The sequence below is a fragment of the Carlito syrichta genome, unplaced genomic scaffold (genome assembly GCF_000164805.1).
Source record: "Carlito syrichta isolate Samal-C Ts95f unplaced genomic scaffold, Tarsius_syrichta-2.0.1 Scaffold288740, whole genome shotgun sequence".
NCBI classification, from domain to species: Eukaryota; Metazoa; Chordata; class Mammalia; order Primates; family Tarsiidae; genus Carlito; species Carlito syrichta.
Window position 1 is genome coordinate 15,187 of NW_007232836.1, and position 25,185 is coordinate 40,371.

The following is a 25,185-nucleotide window of genomic DNA, read 5'->3' on the forward strand; positions in this document are numbered from 1 at the left end:
ACATTTATTGTAAATATGTCAGTTAGTTCAAGCTTGTGTTGGTTAAATTTAACAATTCAGGACTCAAAGTGATTTTTTTTTCTTTCCCCCAAGTAGGAAGAACTTATGTTCCCTTTCTAGAAAAAAATTCATATTATTTAACTTTGACATAAGCATTCACCTTTACATTAAGCAGAAAAGGCTTTTTCTTATTATGAACGGAAGAAATTTCCATAAACCCTTTGTAAAATGTTACATATAAATGCTGGGCTTGGACACAGAGAACTTAATCAAAATCCCACGTTGCTTCAGGGTAGTTAAATGCAAAATGCAATTTCCATTGTATTGAAGCCTCCATTCTGTAAATATTTATCTATTTTCAAAATTGCCAATATATTTGAAAAGTTTAATTGGTTTATATTCAGGGCACTGGAGAAAAGGAAAATTTGCTTTCAGCAGACATTTACATGTATTTATGCTGTCCACGTAGAGTACTTCTCTCAAGTGATCATGAAATATAATATGAAGTGAAACCATCCCAGATATGGTCCTAATTACCAAATTAGAAGAAAAGTAATCAATAGTCAATCAATCATTTTGATCACTGTACCTTTTTTCTCTGATTTATCGGAAACTTTTCCTCCAATTGGAGAGTAAGTAGTATCCATGGCCTCGGTCCCTCTGTTCCCTTTGCTAACTCCATTTGCATAGAGCTCTCCTTCAACTGGTTGCAACTGCCATGTCAGGCCGAACAAATGTACTGCTGCAAGAAAACAAGCCATACATTAACTTATTCCAGGCTCATTGAGAAGGTCTCCAAACCAGCTATCCCTCTGCACCTAAAAATGCGTTGGAGTTCAAAAAGATGCCTTGGATTTCAAGTGCCTTGCAGTTCAGGAAGAACTTAAAATTTGGCTTATCCTTTAAGCCAACAATTCAATTTCGATGAATTAACGATAAATGTTACCAAACTATAAGACTATCCATTGTAATATTTGAAAATAATATTAGAAAGTTATGATCAATATAAATATTCATCAAGAGGGGGTTAATCAAATAATTGTTGGGAAAGTAAATATCATGTTGCAGGAGACCATACATGGAAAATATTCATGATGCATCAAATAAAAAATATGAGGCTACTATCAGTATGAATAGTATGATCTGAAGTGTGTGTGTGTGTGTGTGTGTGTGTGTGTGTGTGTGTGTGTGTGTGTCTGTGTGTGTTTATGTTTGGAGAGAAAAGGGTCTGGAAGGATATATAGCAACATGTTAACAGTATGAGTAGCTTCTGGAGAATTTTCCTTTTTTATGATTTTTGTATTTCCATTTTTTTTACAATGCATATGTGTGATGTTTATTATCTGGGAAAAAAGAAGCTTTTGTTTTAAAAGCAATGATTTAAAGAAAGAGTAGATTAAAACTGGTTGGGCTGATCAAAAATAATTTTATGAAGGAAGTAGTATTGGAGATGGAGTTTGAAGGATGTGTAGGGCTTTGATGGGTGACAGCAATGAGTGAGGAGAGGAGGCAGGTTAAACAAAATATGCTTTTGTAAAGTACAGGATGTGTCTCAGGCAAAGGAAGTTGCTAGGGACCCCAGTAGGGGTATATATGTAGGTGGTAATGGAAGTTAAGGCCAGAAAGGTAGATTAGAGTTGTATTGTGGAGGACACTGGATGCCACACTTAGATATTTGGATTCTATTTGTTAGACAACAGAGAGGCATTTCTATTTTCTGAGTAGGAGACTGATATGATCAGTTTTCTTTAAGAAGATGAATTAGATAGCAATGAGGGCGTATTGAAGGGTTTTTGATGAATAAATGATGTAATCAGAACATATTTCATAGAAAGATAAATCCAGTAGTAGTGGGGAGAAGGATGGATTGGAAGTCTAAAGGTTTGACAAATAAACTGATTGGTATGGCATTGCAATAATCTAGGCGAGAAGTAATTAGTGCCTCAAATAGAGTGGCGTTATGGGAGTGTCTCAATTATTTGCAGTGGGAATGCAAAAAAGGAGATTCCTTAATTAGAAATTGCATAAATGGCACCTTAGGATTTGGCAACAATCAATCTCTCTCTCTCTCTCTCTCTCTCTCTCTCTCTCTGTGTGTGTGTGTGTGTGTGTGTGTGTGTGTGTGAGAGAGAGAGAGAGAGAGAGAGAGAGAGAGAGAGAGAGGGAGAGAGAGAGAGATGCTGGAGGAGAGCATAGAAAAAAGTGAGGGAAAGGAGGGAGGACTATAAAATGACTGAAGTTTTGAGCCTGAGTATTGAAAAAATGGTAGAACCATTAATAGAGTTAGGAAATTCTTCACTTAGCCCAGCACTTGCTACAAGATGTTTATGCTGAATATGTGTTTTACTAAATGATGACTATTTGAATGTGTGGTACCAGGCAAGGTGAGAAGATGGGAGGATTGCATTTCATTCAGCTTTAGGAATGCTGAGTTCCAAGGATTGATGGTCCATCCAGATAGTGATGTTAACCACAGGAGGTTTGAAGTTAGAGGAATATTAGGGCTAGAACAAGACAGTAAAGTTATATATGCACAGAGGCAACAGCTGAAGTTGTGAGAGTAAATGAGGTCACTGAAGGGAGAGCATGTTAAGAGAGAACAGTGCCTAGGGCAGAAACTGGAGAAAACTCTTATTTGTTTTCTCATTGCATTTTCAACATCAACCAAATCCCACTAAAAGAAAAAAAAGAAGTGAATCTACTCATAAGCCATTTCATATTTCTTCTTTGTGTTCTTAGGCAGACCAAAAGAGGCTAATTAGTATGTGTAACACTCATAGGTAGTATTTGAATTAGTGACTAAGAACAGAGTAGCTGGCCAGATAGCCTATTTGAAAATCCTTCATCCACTTTTAGTTGGCGCTAAAGAGATTTCTAACACCCACTTTCTAATTTATCCTTAAAACGTTTAAGCATTTAATTGGTTTCTACCCTTTTCTTTGGATTAAAGCCAGTGATGCCTGATGAATTTCTCTTGCAATTATTGGAAACAATTCCAACTCAAAGGATAGTGGTTCTGAGTAAGGTACGGTATGGCACACTAATAAAGCTATATTAGTGACATAGCTGAGATTTTCTTACCAAAGGACTTTAAGTTTGGTTTAACATACTTGTTCCAATTAAAAGTGTTTTTTTTCAGGTTTTCAGAAAATTTAGTCTATTCTTCCCCCTAAATAATTTGATTATGATGGATAGTAGAAACTATATTGAAAATGTGTTTCATTTCCTTGGTTCAATTGCTTTTGTGAAATTAGATGGATCATATGTAACAAAAGGCATAGTAGTTCTCATTTTAAAGACCACAGGGGCTATGTAATATACTTTATTTAAGTTAAGCCAGTTTCCTGAGGGCACTAAAATGAGAGAAAACGCATGTGGTGAGATTCACTTCAAAATATATAAGGTAGGAATTAATTTTTCACCATCAAATGAAATGGACTCCTTCCAGCTAATCAAGACAGATAAAGAAGTAGGGACACATTTAGCAGAATACTTTTGAGAGCAGTGAAGCTTTATAACTTCTTCAATCTACTATATCTTTTTTAGGAACCAAGCTGCTTGTAATGCACAGTTTCATGAATATATAAAGAGTTAATTGCTTGCTATAGACATGACAAGGCTACTGTCCTTTTCTTTGCTCTAAACTGAACTTCCATATGCTGACTTATGAAAGTAAGCCCCCAAATATATTTATGTATAAGGTACACTGTGATAACTAAACAATTCAATGTTCAAGTTTCATTGGAAATAAACAATATTTTGTTCATACTAAGACCACTGTATAAAATTATGTTGACCTTTGGGGTATACCAGTACACTGCTAGAAAAATATGATAGAACTTCACTTATGGGAATGTATTTATTGATATAGTCAACAAACATTTTCAAAGCGTGTGCCAGGCACACTAGGACTGTTGTGAATATAAGCAGAATTTATATTAAAGATGTTTAACAGCCAGGACAGCATAGGTACTGACCAATGAAAATAGGTATCAGATGTACGCAGCCAATATAGTCCAAGCAGTATACACTGGCTGCATGCCAGCATTGAACAGAGGAAGAAGATACAGCATTCTTAAATTTCTAGTGGATATCCATTCAGATCTATGCTATGTGTTTAGAGCCACACTCTTTAGGAGAGTACCCCAAACCCAATATCGGCATTATGAACCAAATAGCTAGAATTATGATATAATTGATAATGAACAAGGCAATGCTAAGTTATATTCATATATTGATTCAACAATTTTTTGAGTGCCTACTTTATGCCAAACTCAATCAAGTACTGTTTTTCTAAGTTTATAGCAGTGAAAAAACCAGAAAAAAGTCTCCACCCTCCCAGAATTTATATGAGAGGGTGGTGGATTAAGAAAAACAAAGAAAAAATATATGATGTAATATAAAATAGAATATAACTGTTATAAAAAATAAATAAACATGATAATGTCAGGTAGTTATAAGTACCATAAAGAAAAAAATAGGTAATTGTGGTCAGAGAAGGCATATAGGAGGAGGTGATATCTGAACCAATATCAAAATGAAGTGAAGCCATTATGAATAGCTGGTGGAAAAGCATTCCAGGTAGAGGAACAAAAGTGGAGTGTTTGAGGAAAACTAAAGAACTCAGTGTGGCTCAATCAAAAATGCAAAGAGTGGTAGGAAACTCATACACAGAAGAATTGGACCCGTAATCTTATCTCAGTGCTCTAATCAACTTTACAAGCCAGTCACCAATAAATAAGACGAGAATAGAAAGTAATAAAACTAAAATATCACATACCAGAATATATATCTTTAAGTGAGCACTGCTGGTAGTAGATATAAATACTGATCCCAAGCAAGGTCAAAGGTACTGTTTCTCTTTAGACATGTGTAAAAATATACATATTCAATTAGTTGAGATGAATATTACCCAGATTTCTCAGGGAATACCAATCCTGTTATTTGCATTTCACTGAAATTCAATGGTTGGACAGACTGTGTATGCCTATTCAGATATTCCAGGAGTAATGTCTTTTCAGTTGATTAAGAATGGCAGTCTCTAATGCTCTTTTAACAAATGTTCCCTGGAGATGAGTATTGTACATTTTATAATTATTACCCTTCTTGTTTTATCCAACTGCAAGGAGCTGTGCTCTGAACTTATAAATTCATTACAAAGTTAAGGTAACAAATAGATTATCTTGTTGTCCCCAGTTGCCAAACTCAATCAAGCACCTTGAATCTCAAGACCGGCTGACTCTATGAGCAGAAGTTTTTCTTAACTTGCACATTTCTATAGAAACCTCCAAGTCTCTCTCTAGAGTTATCTCTTTGCAATTTGTCAGAATGTTGGACTTAGTTTCTCTTAAATAAGACTGGTGGTCTCTATCAACATTTATAATCAATTAAACTTCCCCATTCCACTCCCCTTCAAGAGGCAAATATGCACTTACAAAAAAGAGTTCAGAAGTTAATGTGGGAAATACATGCTGAATGACTTAGGCCTGTGTTGTTCATTATGGTAACTACTCATCATATGTGCTTATTGTGCATTTGAAACGTGGTTAATCAGAGTCAAAGACTTAGTATAAAAGACAGAATGCAAAATTGCACATGAATAATTTTTACATTGATTACACACTGAAATTATAATATTTGTGATATATAAGATTAAGTAAAAATCATATTTAAATTAAGTTCATTTGTTTCTTTTTACTTTTTAATATGACTATGGTATTTTAAGTTACATACGTGGTTTCCATTATATTTTATTGGACAGTGATGATCTTGACAATGTAGAACATTTCACAAAGAAATATCATGTTTCACTTTTAGCACCTTATCATAGAATCTACCATACTATGTTGAAGATACCTGTTTATGCATCTGCTTTATCATTATTAAGCCATGGCTTCATTTTCCTGTCCTGTGCTGGATAGTCAGGAAGTACTGCGGATAGGACTGCAAAGTGGTAAAGCATTATTGCAAGGCAATTTTTAGATCTATCACATTTTCAATTGGAAATGTTCCTTGACCAAGGAATTCTATCTCTAAGAGTCTGTACTAAATAAATAATCACATATGTGCATAAAGAGTCATGTATAAGAAAATTCACGATGGCACTGTTGATATTTTGACTTTGTTAATATAGTAAAAAAATTAGAGCAACAAATATATCCATTTATGGGAGAGTGGTACATACATTTTATAAAATCCTGTGTAAGACTTAAAAGGACAGATATTGAAAAATTGTCAGTTTGAAGGAAATTAAGGAGACATGACAACTGGGTTCTATGTAAGATTTTAGAAAAGATTCTGGAACAGAAAAGACAGGGGAAAAAACTGGAAAAATCTGAAATGAACTCTAGGTTTAGTTAACAGCATCATACCAATGCTAATTTCTTGGTTTTAGTAATTGTACTATCGTTATGCAAAATGTTAACACTGGGGGAAGTTCTTTGACAGGAATGCAGGGATTCTATGCTATGTTTGCATCTTTTCTGTAAGTCTAAAATTATTTCAAAAATCAAAAGCCAAAAAAAGAGAGAAAAAGGACTGATTCAGTGTAATGCTAAAGCTAGCTTGCATTGGTTTACAAGCGCCAACTGTGCACATCTCTTTCCAATTCTACCTCCAGCGACTTTATATTGGCAGTGAAAATCAGCCATGGTGGGTGTCTTTACAAATGCTGCAAATCAGGGCTTTTTGTCCCAGAGAGCTGGTTGTTAAACATTTATCAGCATATCACTGAGTGACCTATATGTACTGATAAGGAAAAGGTTCTAAGGTTTGTATGCAAAAGAGGCAATGTATGAAAAACAATGCATATCCTATGAACCTGTTTAAGTAGAAAATATGTATGTATACAAATGCATTGAAAGATTGAAAGGATGCGTACAAAACTATTGATCTTTAGAGTGGGAAGAAGGGGGAACTGAAAGGATTCTTTGACATTTTCATAGTATTTTTGTATCTTTTAAAATTATAATATATTCATGTATTATATAATTAAAAATAAGTGCTCAACAAACCTTTGTTAAACTGAATGAATAGTTGCATTGTTTTTATTTCATCTCTTTTATTACTGTTTTTTGTGTGAAATAGAAATTTTCAAAACATGTTTAAGCAACAGAACCATTCGGCAATTGAATATGAATAATCTCCCCCCCCTCAAATAATCCCCAAATACATAAAACAGAACTCATTTGATTAATAGGAATTGGAGGCCCAAAAGCTCTAAAGAATATAGTTGGAAATCCAGTGGCCTACAAATTTTATTCTTAAAATATCCAAATAAAGAAAAATTGGATGTCAGGAAGAATTCCTCTTAGGTATTTAAATTTATTGTAATATCTTTATAGTGCTAGTATCAGAAGATAGGACTACTTCTCATGTTATTCTATATCTTGTGGTATTGTGTGTTCACTCTCTTACAGATAATACTTGCATACATTTAATAAAGTAAATATGGCTTTGATAATAAATATACAAGTGAACCTTGATATTGCAGTATGTTTAAGGTAAATATAACTTTGCTTTAAGGAATTAATCTTGCACCTGAAAATGCACACATATTCCGCTAGGGATGTCATATTTATTTGTTGCAAGAATTTGTTGGCATCATTTTCTAATTCAACTAAATATCCCTATTTAGAAAGCTTGAAATCTGTCTCACAAATGAAGTCCTGACTATTATGGGTGATGTCATGTTTCAAAGCATGCCAAGACAAAAGCATGTGATATTTTTCAAGATACTTTGTTTTCCCTTTTTGTCAGCATTTCTCCCCCACTAGTTCCCTTACATATCTTGCTTCATGTTCCTTCAGGCTAGGGAATGCTACAGCTTTTGTACTTTACTTCCAAAGCTTGTCAAAGCTACAGATCTATTTGTATGTTAGACAGTTCCCTTTCTGAAAAAATATACAAAGTATATTACCCAGATGGTGACCCCTGATGACTTCAGGCTTTCAACTTAACTCCTGTGGGAAGCAATCTCACCAGACCGATACTTCGGTGGCCATCAAGTGAGACTAGATGCTTCTGTAATAAGGAATATCACTGCAAAAATAAATGCTACTTGAATTAAATGCAGTGACTGCTAACATTACAGAAACCAGGTTATCTTTCCATCTTAAAATAAATCCCATTTTATTATATTAAACATCAAATTGGTATATGAATGAGCTTATAGCCCTTTGATAAATTACCTTCAGATCTGAGTTTTAGCCTGGTAATAACCAGATTACATGCAGGATTGAAAACCATTAGTTTTCAGAGAAGCATTTCTCAAAAACTAAATAAAGGAAGTAATGCATGTTTATTTATGGTACCTTACTATTGCCTCAGCAGTTCCATTCAAGTTTTCTCTTTTTTCCCCCTAGAGTTATACATATACATATTCTATGAAAAATATTATCTGTGCTTGCATTACATCATGAACATAAATTAAACATACTTAAATGTTCTTTTTCAAAGCAATTTGAATGTAGTCAATATGGCTTTGAGATCCCTTTTAAACATTTTTGAAAGCCTGAAAAGCTGTTATGTCGGGTATGGGTAGAATTCCCTTTGAAAGAAAGAACTTTGCTAATTAAAAGAAAGAAAATAAAAAAAGAGAAAAGAAGCATTTTAACTCAAACAGTTTTCTATAACACATTTTGCAAGTCTGACATGATGAAATGGTAAAATTAAATGCCAATTAAGAAAAAAATTGAGACAGTACAGCAGAGGCAATGAGGACACCTTTATTGTTGTTTCACGTGTTTGAATCCCTACATTTCCTCTCCTAAATGAAATGAATTATTCTCTATTGCAGCATACTTTTTATTTTTTGTCTTAGTATTGTCCAATGCCCAGGTTAAAAAGATTCTATCAAAGTAATAAATCATTTTAATATCCCAGTTCTATATTATATTATCTTAAAACTTTCATTTACTACATATTTTATTTTTTCCATTCCAATGCTACAACAATATTTGTAAGTAACATGTCCTTTTGGGTACCTTATCACAGGTTTAATATATGATCTTCATTTACAGTTGCATAACAGGCCCATCTGTGTATTCCTTATCAGACAGACACAATTATTTAGTAGTTTCATCTCTAGTCACAGCACCAATAAGTGCACTCTATAACTAAAATCTTATTGATTTGTGTATTATTATTTACTTTGTAGCGTCAGTAAGAATAAGCAGCATAATGATGGAGTAAATTTAAAAAACAGTTTAATGAATAATGCAGTAAAAATATCAATTTAGCTAGCAATCAGTACTTTTTATTCTTCTTTAAAATTTCCTTTTCCTTTCCCATTTTACTTTATTTTCTGCTCAACGAATTCTCTCTTTTACTATGGTCCAAATCACTGCCCATCACTTCTTCATTATTGATAACGGAAGTCTCTTAACTTCCTAAATAGCCTCTCACCCTCTTTCCTGGTTTGAGTATTTACTGGCAATAATATCCAAGTTCTTTTTTTTTTAAAGTGACTTTAGTTTTTGTGGATTTTTATTTTATTTATATTTTAAAGATGTCTGGTACAATTCAGGCTTAGGTACATAGTGGTCATTGTACAGGTTAAGTTTGGGCCTTCCTTTGGTTTCCACTTCACCTGGTTTGAGATCGGGTACCCTTATTGATGTTATGTGTCCCTACTCCCTCCCCTGGCAGTGTTCCACTACTGTCAATCCCTTTCTTATAGTATTATGATAAGTTCTTTTTAAAAGACTCAACAAAACTTATGACTACAGAGCATAAGAAATAGACCTACATAGCTCTCTTCTCCTCTTACCCATTTGTCCTGTATATAAGCTAAAAATGAAAATGTACTCACTGATTTATTTCCACAACCCCTGGTAGCTGATGCTTTGAAACTCACTTTTCTGATTTAGCATCGTGCAGTCATAGCCATAGCTACATGGTATGTGTCTTTCTGATATTGAGATTTTTAAAATCCCTTCCATTACCTGATTATTCAGTTAACATTAAAGAGAGGGCTTATATGGGGCTAGGGAAGCAGGAAATATGATAAAGAGGATGGAAAATGACGAGTGTAGAAAATTACACAGCCTTCTTAGCTGCCACATAAAATTTGATCAGATAAGGAAGTAGAGAGAATGAAGTGGTGGAGATTGTAAGGACCCAGTTTGTTCTGAGTTTTCTGAGGTGACACCATGGCAGCATTCTTCTCAAGAATCACCAATTCATTATTAAAATGGGGTTGATTTATGATCAGGATCCTTAAGCCTTTTCCTTCTTTCATGCAACAATTACTTGTTGGCTGATTACTTCCGCGATCAAAACAGATTGGGTGCGTTTGGGGTGGTATGGCCATAGATGGCTGAATACTGTGTATTAGATATTGTCCTAAGTACTGAGGATGTAACAGTAACTGGTTACAAAAACCTTGCACTTATTGGAGTTTACACTATATGAAAGGAGGCAGTTCTCATGCGGTCTACTAAAGAACAAGGATTCTGGAAACACCATTCCTTGGTTTAAATCTCACCTCTGCTACTAACAAGTTGTGTGATTTGGGGCAAGTTGTTTAATCTTTGTGTCTCGGTATGCTCACTATAAAAATGTGCATAATAATAGCACCTTCTCCACAAAGTTATTGTGAGGGTGAAATGAGTCACTATATATAGGGTACCTAGAAAAATTTTTGGCACATACTAAATGCCCAATAAATATTAACCATTGTCATTAAGGGGGATACATTTTCCCCTTAAACTAGCCTTTACAAAGCCATCTTGGGAGTGGAAAATGGCAGAAGGTCATTTGCTCATTGAATCCTCTGCTTTCATGCCCTAGGAAAGGATTATGTAGTTGTGTTTTTCTGGAGAGAGTAATATCCAAGGACTTATGTCTTTGAAAGAACATCAGCTGCCATTTTCACACAGCTGTATTCAGTTTAAAAAAAAAAAAACTTGCCTAAATTCTTAATTTCAAATCATTGGTTTAATATAGAACAGATATTCGTTTTTCTTCTCATCTCCCATCAACATCCCCAAAACTCTAATTTGCTTTTTTCCATCACCATGGCCACTGGGATTTAGAAGTTGTATGTTTTGGGTTCTCTTGGTAAAGGATTTCAGAAATTAGAGGATCCCTAAGATTTTTAAAGAAGTCATCCTTTCTTAATAGAATACATGTTTATAAAGGTTAGCATAAAACAGAGTCTTATTTTATGAAACATAACTCATAATTTCCACATAGCCATATAGTATGAAATGGGTCCCAGGAAATTTTCAGCTGAGTTTCCCAGCACAAGTTTGCAATCCTGGATGATGGATTCAACTCCAGCAAATTGATAGATATGGGAATCTGTCTGTAACATAATAAAATTATGGTCTGAGCTAAAAAAAAATCACAAACTAGTTGAGTATAGTTTGAAATGAGGGAAGAAGTAATTTTAAAGTGAGGAAATTTGGAAAACACTACCTCGGCTGAGTGATAAAGGTTATCATCATTAACAATAATATGTACATGATAATATATACAATTATTATGATGTGATGATAATGGCATATCTCTGGTCTTCATTTCCTGAACCCATAACTCCAGTTTAAACATGAGATTTACATCAGCAACATCCAAATTGAGGGACATTTTCCAGAAAACCTGACCAGAGCTACTCAAAGTTGTCAAGGTCATCTAGGACAGAAAACTGTTACAGACCAGAGGAGGATAAGAAGACATAACAATTAATGAAATATACCATTCTGAACTGAATTCTGGAACAGAAAAAGGAAATTGAGGAAAAACTGATGATATCTAAATCAAGTGTCAAGTGAGTTAATACTAATTATTAATGTTGGTTTCCTAGTTGTAAAAATTGTACCATAGTGATATGGGATGCTAACAGTAGGATAAACCAAATGTGGAGTGTATGGTCTCTACCTGTACTAGCATTGCAACTTTTCTGAAAATCTAAAAGTGTTCTAAAATTGTTTATTTGGGAAAGAAAACACCACGGACAAACCATTTGGTTCAATCTCCTCATTTTACATAAGAAGGAACTAAAACGTAGAGAGGAAAAATGTTTATCCTAGGGTACAGAAAGAACTTAGAAAAATAGAACCTTGTTTTTCTGCCTCAGTTTTGTTCCACCAAACCACAGTGCTTCTGTCTTATTCAAGGCCAAGAGAAAGTGTAATCCATTTCTTCTTTTCAATGACATTTAGTACTGAAGTAATTTGTCTGTACTATTGGGTTAATGAGGCCAATGATACAGGGCAAATTTTTATGCCAACCAGTTGCTTTGGCATAGTGAAAAAGTCTATTCTTTACCACAAACTGATTAGTCAAACTAATTTTGCCCATCCATTTCGAGTAAGTTCATAGGAGAGAAATGGACGCTTTGTAAAAAACCATCCAATTCAGAACATGTGTACATCAGTAAAATAATATTTTTATAAGGACATGGGTTATTTTTACTGGATTACTGGGTCACATGGAATTGAGGTCAAATATATACAATATATTTTCTATTGCTTTTACAATCTCTTCTCTTTTTTACTTTAGTCTTTTTAGTATTTTTGTTAAAACTGATTACTTTGTAGTCCAAAGCATTGTTTCCTGTTTTTGAAATAGATTCAAGATTTTCTTTAAAGAAAAGGTGGACAGTAACAAGTTTACTCAATTTCATATCATCCCTGAAAATTGGTCTAAATTTTTTCTAAAAGTTTCTTAAAATCTCTTGCCATTATGTTAGCAAATATGGGAAAATAATATATCAATCTCTCCATTTAAAAAAATTTTCCTATTGTTTAAAACTGCAATTTTGTTTTTTAATGCAATGCTAAAGTATGTAGTTTAGGTTAAAATCTTTATAAAGTGCCTTATAAATCACTGAATATCAGCTGAACTTTCCAATAGAAACATGGACAAAAGACATCAATAGGCAATTCATAAAATAAGAAATGAAAATAACAGTGACAATTTAAAATATTCAACCATAGTGGCAATTTTAAAAAGCAAGATAGAGGATAACATTAGCAATAGTAGATAAAAGTTTCCCATGCTTACACTCTCACAGAAACATTAATTTGAACAACCATCCATGCTCAAAAATTTCTTCACAAGAGCTAAGAAATCTAAGTGAGTGGCTAAAGCCCCTGTTGGAGCACAGAAGTAAGAAAAGATACATTGAAGAGGGCAGAAAGGACAGTTTTCCATTATTTGCATTACCCCTCTCCTAAACCTTAGTGTGGAGAGAGACACTCCCCAAGTAGGAGAAAGTGAAGTGAACATCTAACTTCACTGCAGAACCTAGCACCATACCCACCCCAAGGAAGCCTGGTAATAGGCTGACCCCTGCTGACCAAAGTTACAAGTCTGCCCTAGTGACAGGCAAGTTTTCATGGCCTGAAGCTCCGGGATGGTCCCCATAAACCTAAGCTCCATGCCCAACACTAAACTTAGCTGGCCCCTGTGGCTTCGGGCTTCAGACTTCAGGTCAGCCTCTGTGGACCCAGGCTCCAGGCCCACCAAGTGCCAGGCTAGTCCTCATAGCCCCAAGCTCCAGGCTGGCCTTCCTGGATCCTGGATCCAGGCCTACCCCTGCATACCCAGTCTTCATGTCTACCCCAGTGCCAGGCTATGGGCCATGGCCCCAGGCACAAGTTTGACATCTGTGGACTCCAGATCCAGGCCCATGTGCCTACTGACCCAGGCACTAGGCCCACCAGCTCAAGTATTTCAGCAATAATCCTGCCAGCAGATTTTGCTAGATGGCCCACAGAATCCCTGGAGAAGATGATTGGTGAAAGGTTTTCCTACTGATACAAGTCTGTAAAGACTGGAGGAGGTGCCAAAGCCACAAGGATCATAATCAGGGAAATATGACACTATCAAAAGAAAAAAATAAAGCACCTGAAACCCATCCTAAAGAAATGGTGATTTGGGGCTGGGTGCAGTGGCTCACACCTGCAATTCCGCACTTTGAGAGATAGAGGTGAGAGAATTGCCCAAGCCCAGGTGTTCAAGATCAGCCCAGGCAACTTGGTGAGACCTGATCTCTGCAATAAATTTTTTTTTTCAGCTTATCAATTGGTCATTATTTCTTTTTTTTTTTTCTTTTTCTTTTTTTTTATTGTGAAGTTGTGTGGTACAGTTAAGGGTTAGGTATACAATTGCGTTTCATTCAGGCACCCTGTTGATATGGGGTGTTTCCCCATTCCCAGACAGATATTTGTTAATCCCATCTCCCTCCCCCCACCATAGTTTCCCAGTACGGTCAGTCATTTTTGTATAGTGTTGCATTGGATGTTTAAGGTCCATTATATGAGTGAGAACATGTGATACTCGGATCTTTGTTTCTGTGAGAGGTCACTCAGTATTATAGACTCTAGTTCCATCCAGGTTGCAGCGAAATTCATGATTTTGTTCTTTTTTATGGCTGTGTAGTATTCCATCGTGTATATGTACCACATTTTTTTAATCCAGTCCTCTTTTGACGGGCAGCATGGCTGTTTCCAGGTTCTTGCTATTGTGAACGATGCTGCGATAAACATGCGTGTGCAGGTATCTTTTTTATAGAGTGATTTGTGTTCTTCAGGATATATTCCCAGTAGGGGGATTGCGGGGTCATATGGGAGGTTGGTATTTAGAGCTTTTAAGAATCGCCACACTGCTTTCCACAGAGGTTGCACTAGTTTACACTCCCACCAACAGTGTAGAAGTGTTCCCTTTTCACCACACCCTCTCCAGCAGCTGTTATTTTTTGAGTTGTTGATAATCTCTGCAATAAATTTTAAAAATTAGCCAGGCGTGGCGGTAAACCCCTGTAGTTCCAGCTACTTGGAAGGCTAAGGTGGAAGGATTGCCTGAGCCCAGCAGGTCAGGTCTGTGGTGACCATGAGTGTACCACTGCACTCCAGCCTGAGACTCTGACTCAAAAAAAAAAAAAAAAAAAGAAAAGAAAAGAAAAAAGAAATGGAGATTTAAGAACTGCCTGACAAAGAATTCAACCTAATTGACTTAAAGGCACTCAGTAATCTATAAGAGAACACAGACAACTAAATAAAATCAATAAAACAACACATAAGCAATATGAGAAACTCAACAAAGATATAGAAACCATCAAAAATAACCAGTCAAAAAACATAGAGCTAAAATCACAATGACTAAACTGAAAAATTTTATACACAGCTTCAACAATGGACTCAATCTAGCAAAAGAAAGAATCAATGAGATCAAAGACAGGTCATGTGAAGTTACTCAGTAAGAAGAATAAAATAAGGACAAATTAAGAGTGAAGAAAGTCTATGATACCTATGGGACACCTTCAAGCAAATCAATATACACATTATGGGAGTTCCAAAGAATAAATAATAAGAAATGCCTGAAAAGCTTATTTAAAGAAATAATGACAGAAAACTTCCCAAATTTGGAAAGGGAAATGAACATTCATATTGATGAAGCCCAAATAACTCCAAATACTTTAAACATAAAAAGCCGCACACTAAAACATAACTAAAATATCAAAAGTTAATGAAAAAAGAATTTTGATAGCAGTAAGCAAAAAGTGACTTATCATATACACGGGAATCTCCAAAAGGCTATCAGTAAATTTTTCCACAAAATCCTAGCAGGGTAAGAGAGAGTAGATTGATATATTCAAAGTGTTAAAACAAACAAACAAAACAAATAAAACTATCAACCGAGTATATTATAAATGGCAAAATTGCCCTTATAAGTGAAGAAGAAATAAATAATTTCTGTCTAGAAACAAAAACTAACAGAGTTCATCACCATTTCCTACCTTTGGGAAATGCTAATGGGAGTTTTTCAAGTGGTAAATAAAGGATGCTAACTAATCAGTAAAAAAAGGTATGAAGACACACAAAAGTAAAAAAATTAAAGCTTAATTTAGCCATTCTATAAAGAATACATATTTTAAAACATGTAAAAACATTTAATTTTTACTTTTCAATTAAAATAAATAAGTGAATAAATAGAAAAGGAAGGATAATAAAATTCAGTGTAAAGGTAAAAATACAGACAGTCTCTGATTTACAAAGGGTTTGGCTAATGATTTTTTGATATTATGATGGCAGGAAAGTGATATACTTTGAGTAGAAAGTAGTACAGTACTCTCTTGTGATGTTGGGCAGTGTTTCCAAGTCACAGTTTCCAGTTAGCCACATGATCATGAGGGTAGACAGTCAATACTCTACAGTGTACTGTGTTGCCAGATGATTTTGTTCTGCTGTCCCAATGTAAGTGTTTTGGCCATGTTTAAGCTAGGCTAGGCTAAGCTATACTGTTTGGTAGTATAGAAATATGAAATGCATTTTTGACTTATAATATTTTCAACTTACAATGAGTTTATTGGGATGTCACTCTGGAACATCTGTATAGTCAAATTCAGAATAATAGTGCAATAATGGTATATCAATCACTTTTGACTCTAATATACAAGATAAAAAGCAAAAGTATTAAAAATAGCTACAGCTGCAACAGTATGCTAATGGATACACAATATAAACAATGCAAATTGTGGCATCAATAATATAAAATGTGAAGGGGAAGTTAAATTGCAGAGTTTTGTGTCTAGTTGAAGTTAAGTTGTTATCAACTAAAAATAGACTGTTATAGCTATAAAATGTTTTAGGTAATTTTCATGGTAACCATAAAGAAAAAAAACCTGTAATAGATACACAAAAGGCAAAGAGAAAGGAATTAAAGTAAACCATTACAAAAATTATATAATCACAAAGAAAGACAGAAAGAGAACAATAAAGGAGCAAAGGAAATATAAAACAAAACAATTTTAAAAATAGCAATAGTAAGTCCTTACCTATCAATAAATTGTGAGTTAAATTAGCAAATCAGAAGACTGATTGGTTTGATAGATACAAAACACAATCCAACTATAACCTATCTACAAGAGGCTCACTTTAGCTTTATGAGCACACATAGGCTAGAAATGAATGGAAACATATTTCATGCAAATGGTAACTGAAAGAAGGTAGGTAGGAGTGGTTATAATTTTATCAGACAAAATAGTCAAGACAAGTAGACTTTATGTCAAAGTATGAAAACTCCCTAAGTGTCCATCAAGAGATTAATGGATAAATAAAATGTTATATGCACAAACACACACACATACATACACACAATGGAATACTACTCAACTTTAAGGAAATCTTGTCATTTGCAAAAGCATGGATGAACCTAGAGGACATTATGCTAAGTGAAATCAGTCAGACTTCTGCATAATCTCATGTATACATGGAATCTAAAAAAATCAAACTCATAGAAGCAGAGAGCAGAACGGTGGCTGTCAGGAACTGGGAGTAGAGGACATGGGGAGATGGTCTAAGGATACAAAGTTTCATTATGCATGAAGAATAAGTTCTAAAGATCTAATTACAGCATGGTGGCTATAGTTAATAATACTGTATTATATACTTAAATTTTTCTAAAAGAGTACATCTTAAATGCTCTAATCTCCAAAAAAGGTAACTATGTAAAACGTTGGATATGTTCATTTGATTGTGGCAATCATTTATAAAGTATACATGTACCAAAATATCACTTTCTATACCTGAAATATATGAAATTTTTATTTGTCATGCATACCTCAATATATTTCATTATACTTCAATAAATCTGGCAGGAAAATGCAAGCAAAAACACTGAAAGTAAACTTTTACCTATCAAAATATCTTCTTTTCTGTTTTAGAAATGATTATGTCAACCTTTTTAAAAGTTCAGATAAATTAGCACCCTCACATATTGCTGGTAATGTAAAGTGTTCCAAATGTTTAGACAAATTGACAATATAGATTTACTGTACTAGAATTTTTTTTTTTTTTTTTGAGTTTGAGTCTCATTCTGTCGCCTAGACTGGAATGCAGTGGCCGCTCCCGGTCACCGCAGCCTCGACCTGCTGGGCTCCGGCGATCCTTCCGCCTCAGCCTTCCAAGTAGCCGGAATCACAGTCATGCGCTACCATGCTCGGCTGATTTTTTGATTTATTGTAGAGATGAGGTCTCGCTGCCCAGGCGGGTCTCGAACCCGTGGGCTCAGGCAATCCACTCACCTCAGCCGCCCAAAGGTGCGGCATTACAGGCTGAGCCACCGAGCCCGGCTAGAATTTTTTAAAAAAATTTTTATCGAGAAGTTCCATGTTTAGAAATTTATACTAAGAGAAGGGTCTGAATAGACTTAAAACATTTATATTCAACATTATGTTTTATTTAACAGCAGGATATTGAATAATACTCATGATGGAAGGGAAAGAGGAGCTGGCATCTGCAGACAGTATAAGGCAAGAGAAGAGGCAAAACATGGGGGAGAGGGGTGCCAGGTTTTTTAAACAACCAGCTTTCATAGAAGCTAATAGAGAAAGAAGAGAACTCACTGGTTACTGTGAAGACAGCACAAAACCATTTATGAGGGCTACACCCTTATGACCCAAGCACCTCCCATAATGCCTCACCTTCAGCACGGTGAGGTGCCTAACTCAATGCCTATATACAATAAAAGATTGTGTTGCCATTAAAAATAATGTTGCAAAAAATATTTCATAACAGAGAAAAAATGTTCATAAATCAGGTAATAAAACAGTATATAGTATGAACTCATCTTTAGAGGTTGTTTTGTGTAATAAGCGAGGGCACAGGCTCTTTTTGTGTCAGACAGACCTGAAGAGTAATGGCTCTTCCATTTATTGGCTGTATGATATAGGGCAAGCTTCTTAAATTATCTGAGTGTCAGTTCCCTCATATGTAAATTAGAAATAATACAGTAATTCCTTTTCATTCATAGGGCATATGTTCCAAGATTCCCAATGGGTGCCTGAAACCACAGACAGTACCAAACTCTATAAATACAATCTTTTTTCCTATACACACATTATTGTGATAAAATTTAATTCATAAATTAAGCACAGTAAAATATTAACAATAATAAGATAGAACAGTTACAGCAATCTACTGTAATGAAAGTTACATGAATGTGGTCTCTCTCAAAATATCGTATTGTATATAATATTTTCAGACTGCGGTTGACCATGGGTAACTGAAACTGCAGAAAGCAAAACTGTGGGGTAGGAGGGACTCCCCTAATATCTAATTTAAATGAGGCTATGATTATGTATAAAGGAACCTACATGACTTAAATTAAAATTAATTACAATCCTAAGTTATTTCTGTTTTTGTTCAATGTATAACCAATTACCATCATTGTTTTGTTTTGTTTTGATGCTCAAATTTGGCCATGGGGAGTCTCTTCAAACTGGTTCTTATGTCATTTTCACATGCCTGCTTTGTAGCACAAGATATCCTAAGCTAATCTTATATTTACCTTCCCTGCCACAGACCTAGAACAGCATTTCTTCAAGGAGAGTTTGGTAGAAAATGTATATAGAAATCAAAGTTTGGGTATGAGGTGTGCTTATTACTACTGAGGTACTGAGGTGTCATTGCTTTTATGTTTTTTCAGGGGTCAGAGCAAGAATATTTATACAAAGAACAAGTCTTAGATTTTATAACCTGCTTGGCTTGTGTGTGTGTACACACATATTTTTATTGTTATAGTTTGGTTATTTGATCCTCCAACCCTCATGCTGAAATTTGATCCCTTGTGTTGGAGGTGAGGCATAATGGAAAGTGCTTGGGTCATAAGGCTGGATCCCTCATGAATGGGTTTGTGCTGTCTTCACAGTAACCAGTGAGTTCTCTTCTTTCTCTATTAGTTTTTCTGAGAGCTGGTTGTTTAAAAAGCCTGGCATCCCTCTCCCCTGTGTTTAACCTCTTTTCTTGTCTTATAATCTTTGCACATGCCAGTTCCCCTTTTTCTTCTATCACGAGTGGCAGCAATTTGAGAGCCTCACCAGATGCAGATGCCAGCACCATACTTTTTGTACAACCTGCAGAACTGTGAGCCAAATAAATCTCTTATTTTCATAAATCACCCAACCTCAGATATTTCTTTATAGCAACACCAACTAAGACACATTACATGAATATTTTTAAAGCATGAGTTCATATAGATACTCCCAATTTTAATCCAGTACGACAAAGCTTTTTCTTTCTCATCCCACATTTTTATTTCCTTTTTCACACAGTGAACCCTATTCCCAGTAACATCAGTATATTTACTTATTTGCTTATTCTACACGACACACAAAATAGAATTATTAACCCAAACCACTACTAGAACAGAGCCTACTAAGTAATGTTCAAAGTTCGTGTTTTTATCATTAAAATATATCCTCCTGAGGGCACACAGTCTGAATGATATATTAAAAATAATGAATATTAATACACAAAAATTGCAATTGGAAACAAAATAGAGCAAAAAATAGAAAAATAGGTAAGAGACAGTTCGCAAAAAGATTCTTAAACATATACAAATATGCTGTACTCATAGCAAGATAAATATAAGATAAAACTACACTAAGATATCATTTCCATACTATCAATTTGACAAAAATTAGAAGGTTTGCAACACAGTCTGGTAGCAATGTCCATAGAGAAATAGGTACTTTCACACATTACTGGTGGGTATACAAAATGATTAAACCATTATGAAAGAGATTCATGCAAAGTCATCACTTACAGTTTTTAAAAACTGTCCTCTGTTTCAATAGTTATTTCCTTTCATTTCTTATTTTGCATATATTTCCCCTTTTCTCTTGAGTTAAAGTTATTTATTTTATTTAGTTACTTATTTTAAAGATGTGGGGTACAATTCAAGGTTAGATACATAAGTGGTCATTGTACAGGTGAAGTTTGCGCTGCCCATCAGTCCTCACTTTGCCTGGTTTGGGAACAGGACTTAAAGTTGTTTGTGGTCTGCCTATTTGCTGATTTTTAGCATCATTTTTTTCTTTTTCTTTTTTTGTTTCCCATTCCATTAATTTATGATTTACCTTTCATATTTCTTTCCTTGTGCTTTTTCTCATTTTTTAAATTGATTTTAAGATTTATTTTCTTTCATTTTATTGATTTGAATTCTCTTATAAATGATTTAATTGCATTTCATAAATTTTGGCACGTGTGTTCATTGTCGATTTTCTTAGAAATTTTGTAATTTTATGCTTTATTTCCCCTTTCACAAAAGAGTGATTTAAAATTTATAAAATCTCTAGATGAAAGGCTATTTAATTTTTTAACCTGTATTAATAGTCTGTAGTTTCGTTTTACCATGATATGGAAATGATGTTTGCATTATTTCTAATTCACGAAACTCACTAAGTTGTGACTTAATACATGATCAAATTTTGTTGATGTTCTATAAAACTTTAAGAAGGAGGAATATTCTCTATTATCATGGTGTTAGGTTTAATACATAAACATAAGACCTATCTTATTGATTTTGCTTTTAGTTCTTCTATATACTTATTCAGTTTTTGTCCATGTGACATGTCTTGAACTTAAAGTTGTGGGTTAAAATTTCTTATTACCAGTGTGTTTTTGTACATTTCTCCTTGCATCTCTGTAAGGTTTCTTTGTACTTTTTTAAAGTTTCTGCTTTCTAGTCACAATGGAAAACATGGAACCAACCATGCAGCCCATCAAAACTGGACTGGATTTTAAAAATGTGGTGCATATACACAATGAAGTATTATGCAACCATAAAGAAGGACAGACATATGAACTTTGCAGCAACTTGGATGTATTTGGAGTGTATGATACTCAGTGATTTATCATAGAAACAAAGAACAGAGTGCCATATGTTCTCACTCATAAGCGGACTTTGAGCAATTATCATAATTCTATAAGAAAGGGATTGGCAATAGTGGGAAACTGCCAGGGGAGGTGGGGGTGGGATTGGCAGTTGAGAGTTGAGGGAAACTGCCAGGGGAGGGGGGCCCATCTCATCAACAAGGGTACCTGCATAATGAACATTTGTATACCTAACCCTGAATTGCACCTGACATCTTTAAAATACAAAATTTAAAAGTTAAAAAAATTAAAATTAAAAAAATTAAAATTTTTGCTTTAAAAAGGTGGTTGTTGAGATACTTGGTACATACGCACACTTTATTATAAATTATTTTCTGTGCTGTGTTTAATTTTTTTTTTGCCTGAGTTCTACTTTGCCTGAGGATGATAAGACTCATTTTCTTTTGCCCACTTTGTAATGGGGTTGCTTGCTTTTTCTTTTTGGCAGATTTGAGTTCCTTGTAAGGTTCTAGATGTTAGTCCTTTGTCAGACATACAGTTAGCAAATATTTTTTCCCAGTCCGTGGGCTGTCTCCCTGCTCTCTTAATAGTTTCCTTGACTTTGTAGAAGCTTGTTAGTTTGTTGAGGTCCCACTTGGCTATCTTATCTCTTATGGCATGGGCACCTAGGGTTTTGATCAGGAATTGGTTGCTAGTTCCAATTTCCATAAGGGTGTCTCCTGTATTTACTAGGAATCTTATAGTTTGAGGTTTTACATTTAGGTCTTTGATCCACTTAGAGTTGTTTTTTGTGTATGGTGATAGGTAGGGGTCTTGTTTTAATCTTCTGCATGTGGCCAGCCAGTTTTCCCAGCACCATTTACTAAATAGGTTCTCCTCTCCCCAGTGGTTGGTGGTAGAGACTTTGTCGAAGATGTGTTGGTTGAGAAATTACAGTTTTGCTTCTGGAATCTCTATCCTGTTCCATTGGTTTATATGCCTGTTCTTGTACCAATACCAGGCTGTTTTAATAGACACATCACAAAGAAGATATATGAACAGCCAACAGATACATGAAAAAATGTTCAGCCTCACTAGTCATCAAAGAAATGCAAATTAAAACCACACTGACATACCACCTAACTCCAGTCAGGATGGCTATCATCAATAACCTAAAACAACATATGCTGGAGAGGATACAGCAAAAAGGGAACACTTCTACACTGTTGGTGGGAGTGTAAACTAATGCAGCCTCTGTGGAAAATAGTTTGGCAATTCCTAAAAGATCTAAAAATCAACCTTTCATACGACACCACAATCCCCTACTGGGAATATACCTGGAGGAACTCAAATCACTCCATGAAAAAGATACCTGCACATGTATGTTTATTGCAGCATTGTTCACAATAGCAAAAACATGGAACAAACCATGCTGCCCGTCAAAAGAGGACTGGATAAAAAAATGTGGTACATATACATGATGGAATATTACACAGTCATAAAGAAGGACAAAATTATGAACTTCATAGAAACCTGGATGGACTTAGAATCTATAATACTGAGTGACCTATCACAGAAACAAAGAACTGAGTATCACATGTTCTCACTTATAAGTAGACCTTGAACAACTATTGAAATACTATAAGAAAAGGATTGGTAATAGTGGGGAACTGTCAGGGGAGAGTGGGGGTGGGATTGGCGGTAGTGGGAATCTGCCAGGGTGGGGGCACACTTCATCAACAAAGGTACATGCATAATGAACATTTGTATACCTAACCCTGAATTGTAGACCATATCTTTTTAAAAAAAATTAACTGTAAAAAAAAAAAAGAAAATAAAAATAAATCATGAAAAGAAAAGAAAAAAGAACTCACTTTCTTACTGCTTCCATGTGCATGGTAAACCCTTTTTTTTTTTTAAATTTAGCCACTTCTTATTTTAGGCATGTCTCTTGTAAACCTCATACAATTGGGTTTTACGTATGGGTTATTTTGAAAATATATTCTTTTTAATACAGATGTTACACTCATTTACATTTGTTGGTATGCCAAATAAATTTGGTCTTAACTTGATATTATTTCATGCTATATTTAGGGTATTATGCTAATTTTATTGTATTTATGTAGTTTTTTAATTTTCAAAATTTCTTTTGGTATTTAATAAGGTTTGTACTTTTTCTACCAATTACTTTTATGCTATTATCTTTTAAATTTATTTTTATTTTATTTTAAATATTTGGTGTACAATTCAGGATTAGGTATACAAGTGGTCATCATACAGGTAAAGTTTGGGCCTCCCTTAGATCCCCATTTTGCCTGGTTTGAGATCAGGTACCCTTATTGATGTTGTGTCCTCCTCCCCTCCACCCCAGCAGTATCCCACTACTGCCAATCCCTTTCTTATAGTATTATGGTAAATCTTCAGGGTCCACTTATGAGTAAGAACATGTGATACTCATTTCTTTGTTTCTGTGATAAATCACTGAATATTATAATTCCCTTAATCTTCTTTTTGCTTGCTTGACTTTTTATTTGATTTGCCAGTTTGAAATTATGTTCTAAAGTGTCAGGGTATGAAATGAATGTATAAAAGACAATCGCATTTCTATACACCAATAATAAACAAACAGAAACCCAAATAAAAAGCATAATTCCATTTACAATAGTCACAAAAAAATGAAATACCTTGGCATTTTCCTAACCAGAGACGTTACGATGAAAACTACAAAACACTGCTCAAAGAAATCAAAGATGACACAAACAAGTAAAAAAATATTCCATGCTCATGGATTGGAAGAACCAACATTGCTAAGAAGTCCATTATACCTAAGACAATCTACAGATTTAATGCAATACCTGTCAAATTACCAGCTACATTCTTCTCAGACCTAGAAAAAAACAATACAGGAATTCATATGGAAACACAAACGACCAAGAATAGCCAAAACAATCTTCAGCAAAAAAAAAAAAAGTAGGAGATATCACACTCCCAGATTTTAAACTATACTATAAAGCTACAATAATCAAAACAACCTGGTATTGGTACAAGAACAGGAATATAGACCAATGGAATAGAATTGAGATCCCAGAAGCAAAACCTCAATTTTTCAACCAACTAATCGTTGACAAAGCCTCCACCACCAACCACTGGGGAGAGTTGAACCTATCAGTAAATGGTGCTGGGAAAACTGGTTGACCACCTGCAGAAGATTGAAACAGGACCCCTACCTATCCCCATACACAAAATAACTCTAAATGGATCACAGACCTAAATGTAAAACCTCTAACTGTAAGAACCTTAGAAAATGCAGGAGACACTCTTATGGAAGTTGTAACTGGCAGCCAATTCCAGATCAAAACCCCAAGTGCCCAGGTCATAAGAGATAAGATAGACAAGTGGGAACTCATTAAACTGACAAGCTTCTGCAAAGCCAAAGAAACCATGAAGAGAGCAAGGAGACAGTTCATAGACTGGGAAAAAATATTTGCCAACTCCATGTCTGACAAAGGCCTAACATCAAGGATCTACATGGAACTCAAACATGCAGAAAAGAAAAAAACCAAACAGCCCCATTCTAAAGCAG

At 34.8% G+C, this 25,185-nt stretch overlaps 1 protein-coding gene across 1 annotated transcript in view; it reads right to left on the reverse strand.

Annotated features, from left to right (window-relative positions):
- Window positions 1-589: 589 nt before the first annotated feature.
- LOC103255935 (teneurin-1-like) overlaps window positions 590-25,185 on the reverse strand; it is a gene marked incomplete at its 3' end in the record, with an annotated part of 68,312 nt that continues 43,716 nt past the window's right edge. The window contains exon 4 of the mRNA XM_008053842.1: window positions 590-742. Coding sequence (XP_008052033.1) covers window positions 590-742 — 153 coding nt within the window. The remainder of the gene's footprint in view (window positions 743-25,185) is intronic.